The sequence below is a fragment of the Sinocyclocheilus rhinocerous genome, unplaced genomic scaffold (assembly GCF_001515625.1).
Source record: "Sinocyclocheilus rhinocerous isolate Xijiao unplaced genomic scaffold, SAMN03320098_v1.1 scaffold2613, whole genome shotgun sequence".
Taxonomy (NCBI): domain Eukaryota; kingdom Metazoa; phylum Chordata; class Actinopteri; order Cypriniformes; family Cyprinidae; genus Sinocyclocheilus; species Sinocyclocheilus rhinocerous.
In genome coordinates this window covers 149,662-155,256 of record NW_015650705.1, presented here as the reverse complement: position 1 = coordinate 155,256, position 5,595 = coordinate 149,662, and the positions used below count along the sequence as shown (strand labels likewise).

The window sequence follows — 5,595 nt, the reverse complement described above, 5'->3', positions numbered from 1 at the left end:
TACATAATCACATAACTGAATGCCAGAATGTTAAGTATATTGTAATTTGCTTAGCCAGTATTATAAATTAAACTCAGGACCTGAATTTCGTTTTAGAAACAGCTTTGGTGGAGGTACAGAAAGTACAGAAATGCTGCAGAAATGGAATAAACTGTAAATTAAAAACAGTAAATTCACTGTAACAGATTAATTAGATTAATTCTTAAAATTAAAGTTACAAAAGTTATTCAGTCAAGAGCAGTGAGTGATTTTGCCTTTTGTTGTTAACATTAATTAACAATAACCAATAGGCCTAATTAATTAACATTGTTAACATTAACATTTGGTATGAAAGTGACAGCAGCTTTTATACCTGCTGTCTGTCAGTCTGTGTTAAAGTAAACTGGGTGAAAAATCACTCTGTTCAAATCTGCTCTTGACTAAATAACTTTTTCATATTTAATATGGATTAATATATAAATATAATCTATATCTATGACTTTATACGTCATAGTATTTTGTTCCTGAATAGTAGCTACTGTTAGTTTTAGGCTAGCCAACCTGAAAACAAAACAATAACTTTTTCTTGAGGTGTTTGTGAGGCGGCTTCATGTGCTCGACGCTTTTGATGTGACCGTGAGCGCCCAGAAAACTAGTTTGGAGCTCGCAAGTACCGAATGGTTTAAAAAGACGTGCAAATGAAAAACTTTTGTGATGATGCAACACTGACGCGATTAGGCAAATGACAGTCCTGTCAGCTGAGTGAAAGTCTTGTATGGCAGCGTGCAACAGCTCTCTTAGTGCAGACGAGATGCGCTGATGTGAAGCAATTTTGAGAGAGTGAGAGCGAGAAGACGCTGTACGTACAGCTGAACCACACACGCTGTTTTCAAATGATTGACTTAATCTGATATTCTGTGTGAATTTTTTTAACTCATCTAACCTACATTGTATATTAAATAAATGTTTGCGGGAATTTTCCAAACGTGCGAAACCTGCGAAAATTAGTAAAACCAAAATGAGCAATCCTGCACCGAGATTCAGGGCGTGATTAAACATATATTCTATTATATAGAGATTTGTAAAATAAATTTCCACGACTTTTCCAAAGCTTTCTGGGTTTTTCATGACCGTACGAACCCTGTAAATGGCTATTTTTATTTTTTGAAATTGTTTTGATGATTTCTGCTCCACTTTGTGTGGTAGTGAGACGGGACAAAGTCCCTGCAAGATATTAGGGTATTCTATAGTCTTTGGACGGGAGAGAGCGCTCAAAACTCTTCAGATTAAATTAGTGGAACATTAATATAATATAGAATCATCCTCTGTAAAGAAGACATGTGAGAATTTATCATTATCTTTGTAAATGTGCGCTCTTTTGGGCTAAAGGCTTAATGGAACCGTTTAAAGTCATGCATGTGATCACAAATTAATCGGCAATTCGGCGCAGCGCAGACATGATTTAATACGTGTGTCCTTATTCTATGTGAAAAAATTCCAGTTAAATTCCAGTTTATGCTGTTTGATTATGGCTTCGAATGTCGTAGTTGGAAGCTGGAAGTTGTTAGCCCCGGCTGGACCGTGCGCGCTGCTGAAATGCGGCTAATAATTTCTGACTGGCACATAACTGAACAAATGTAAACGGGTTAAGGCGGGGCCCCTGGGCTGCAGCCCAGTCAAGCCCAATGGTAAGTCCGGCCATGCATACGATACTGTCCAAAATCACCCTTTACATTTGGTAGACGCTTTTATGCAAAGCGACTTGCATTGCGGTCGAATTTTACATATATTTCTATCAGTTCTTGTATTCAGTGGCAATCGAATCCAAGACCATGGCGTTGCGAGCGTGATGTTCTACTGTTTGAGCAACACTCAATGGTATTGCTTTCAATGAGAAACATTTGGTGTCAATAACTTGATACAAAGGTTCTGGGAATTTTATCATCATAAAACTATTAGGGGTATTGTTGGGAATAATTTTGTCATCATGACGTGATATGTTGGGTTATGAATTACAATTTGAATAGCCACAGTTGTCACATTATGCACACTTTAAAGGGTTTTACCCAAAAATGAATATTCTGTCATCATTTCCTCACCCTCACGATGTTCCAAACTTATAAGACTTTCGTTCATCAAAAACACAAATTAAGATTTTTATTCCTGAGAGATTTCTGTCCATCTATTGGAAGTCTATTCCACCAAAACTTTAACACTCGAAGAGATTGTAAAATCCAAGGCGTCTAAAAAGACACAATCACTTTATATGATAAACATTTCATTTAGGCTTTTATTCACATATAAACATTGATGAATGCACATACACTAAACATGTGAGGTTGATGGATTATCTCGGCAAAGGAGAAGTGCTCACTAACACAGATTTAGACAGATTTGTAAACAATATTTGAGAGAAATAGGCCTTTTGTGTACATAGAAAAAGTCTTAGATCTTTGAGTTCAGCTCATGAAAAATGGGGGCAAAAACTAAAGTGTTGCGTTTATAATTTTGTTCAGTGTATATAAAGCACATCAAACTAGAAGCTCAAACGTGCTTGCTTGAGACTCAAGAACCAATAAGACTTGTTTGTATAGGTTTGGAATGACATATTGGTGAATTTTGATTTTTGGCAAATCTCTCCTTTATAAATTAACATTTTAGAGCATCAAACACAACCCCCTTCTGCTAAACCTAACCATTTCTGAACAAAAACATGTGGCATCAGTATTTGGCCCCTTGGAGGTGAGAATAAATTCAAATTATAGATGCGTTTTAGTGAGTTTAGATGATTTTAGCCTTGATTTTAAAGTCTTCTATGTTTACAGTACTAGATGAGAGATACAAAATGAATCATCAATAAGTCATAAACCTCCAGAAAATTTTGAACTTTTTTAAAATGCATCACTGTATGTTCATGATGCAATTTACAGGGACTACAGCATTACTCTGGATGCTGAAGAAACTAGCTGTCACTACTAGAACTAATAATAATATGAAATAAGGAAATCAGGAATCAGAGAAAGGTCCATTTACTGTATGAAAGGCTTTTACCTAGCAATAAACCATATCTGCAATGTTTGGTTACAGTCTAGGAAAGTATTGTATAGTCCATTAATGGACTGTAACGGGTTGCTAGCAGTGTTGGGGAAAGTTACTTTTAAAAGTAATGCATTACAATATTGCGTTACTCCCCCCAAAATTACATTACTTAGTTACTTTTTATGGAAAGTAATGTTACATTACTTTTGCCTACATTTTTCCCATATGGGCTGGGCTTTCTTGAAAAATAAAATGCATGAAGAATAGGACACAGGAGAAGAAAGTTCAAAACTCTTAAGCAAAATAATAATAAATAAATAATAATAATAAAATAATTGCTTATTAGTATGGTTGAATTGGATCATCAAAGGTCAGCAGCAAAGACATTGGTTAATAAAATGGGATTAAATACATAAAAGGATATTTGTGTTAACATATTTAATTATTGCAGGCTTGTGTCATATTCTTTTCACTGTTTGCATTTCACTGTTTTTATTCATTTTGAGAAATACTGAATCTGTTTTTGTGCAAGTGAGATGAATAAATGCATGTTCACATTCAGTCTAGAACTACAGTAAGCATCATGTTTACACACAACACACTCGATTTCTCTCAAGTCAATAAATGGGAAAACAAAGTAACTGCCATTACTTTATTAAAAAATTAACCCAGAAATGTTCTTGTAAATTAAAAAGTAATTAGTTACTTGAAAAAAAAGTAATCTGATTACGTAACTCACGTTACTTGTAATGCGTTACCCCCAACACTGGTTACTGGGATCCCATGTCTCCATTGGGCTCTTGAGCAGGCTGCTTTAGGGGTTGTCCATATAGCAAGTGTGCTATAAATCGCTTCAGATAACAAAGTGTCTGTGAAATGACAGCTCTTTAAGGAAAGTCTCATATGTGTGCCTCTAAGCTGTTGTTTTCTCTTCTGGGTCTGTGCTAATGTGTTCATGCCACCCACAGGACATTGTATTACTTTAGCAATACTGTATTATTTTGTAAGCATTGCCTTGACACTTACATTATTACTCACTGAATGTGCGAAACCAATTTTGTATCTGTTAGTTTTGTTATTATTGTTCAGACTGGCTGGGAGTCTATGGCAATGCCTAGAATCATATTGTACAACAATTATAGAGGAACATCTCAGCTTATATCATGGTAAATTTGGAGTCTCAAATGCTCTAACATCATCAATGGATCTTCTTAAAACCATTAGGCCAAGAATCAATATTTTTTTCTGTGAATCCTTGATTCATGCCATCAGTCATACAAGGTGGTTTCGATTTCCACCCGACTAGATTTTCCACTTTTTACAATTTTGAAACTTCTCCGACAGCCTTTATTTGATCTTTTCCAAATTTAGGTCAAATAATCTTAAGACCATATTGATCATAAGTTTTAAAACAACACTTTGGCATACTGAATCGAAACTTAACATGAAAACACACCATAAGAGTTTGGGGGCAGAATTACTTACTTGTCAGAACTTGTAACGGTTAAATTGCAAACTTAGCAATAATTGACAAAGTCACAGTGCTTTATTTCTTTGGATCATGCTTAATGCAGTGTGCATAATCTTAGCGTCTTTGGCCCCATAATTGCAGCTCGCAGCAATATTTTCTTACTTCTCTGGTTCACCTCAGATACTCAGTCCTATTTATTAAATATATATTCTCATTCAGTATGTTCTCCTTTTTATCTCTTCCTTTTCTTATACTTCAGGTGGAAGCAGCCACAGATTCTGAGACCGATAGTAAAGGTCTCCCACAGTATCAGTCCGTGGGTATCCAGGTGGAGGATGAGAAGAGGTAAGTTAACAGGACTTTTGTTCCACAAGACCAAATACATTAACATTGTCATGTACATTACCATGCCAATCCCTCCGAGAGTTGTCATGACAGAACTAAGGTTATCCTGAACTAATAATCATTTTAAGACCAATAGAAAAATAAGTTAAGTGAAATAATTAATATATATAAATATAGATAGCCCTTTTCTGTGTGTAAACACATAAACTGCTTTCTTTAATATTGTCATTCTTCTGTTCATTTTCAGACTTGGCCGCTTTAAACGGTCCAACAGTGTGACGACGGCAGTTCAGGCTGATTTGGAGCTGGAGGGGTTTCCTTCGACCGAAGACAAGAGTCTGCAGTTTGGAGGATTTCAGCGGCATTCTGAACCCAGTACACCCACACAGTACAATGTGGTTCGGACTGTACGCACACAGGGCCTTTTTAGCTACCGTGAGGATTACAGGCCCTCCAGTGGGCCGCCCAGTCCACAGCCTGAACCCTGGCTGGTGGAGCCCGCTCTTGAAGCAGCCGAGTCCGGCCGGGTATCGCCACTCCGCCGCGATGGCAGCTGGTTCATGCAGCTTCTGCACAGCGAGACCAAACGTCTGGAGGGATGGTGCAAAGACATGGAACGTGAGGCTGAGGAGCACGACCTGTCGGAGGAGAGTGAGTGTGCAGGCATCAAAAAACAAAAACACATAATGAGTCTAAACCAACACAATCAATCTATCCATCCATCTACCCATCTATCTATAGCATTTCAAACAAAACTGTGT

At 36.9% G+C, this 5,595-nt stretch overlaps 1 protein-coding gene across 1 annotated transcript in view; it reads left to right on the top strand.

Annotated features, from left to right (window-relative positions):
• LOC107712408 (disks large-associated protein 2-like) overlaps window positions 1-5,595 on the top strand; it is a 10,444-nt gene that overhangs the window by 3,930 nt on the left and 919 nt on the right. The window contains exons 2-3 of the mRNA XM_016517648.1: window positions 4,749-4,834; window positions 5,082-5,485. Coding sequence (XP_016373134.1) covers window positions 4,749-4,834; window positions 5,082-5,485 — 490 coding nt within the window. The remainder of the gene's footprint in view (window positions 1-4,748; window positions 4,835-5,081; window positions 5,486-5,595) is intronic.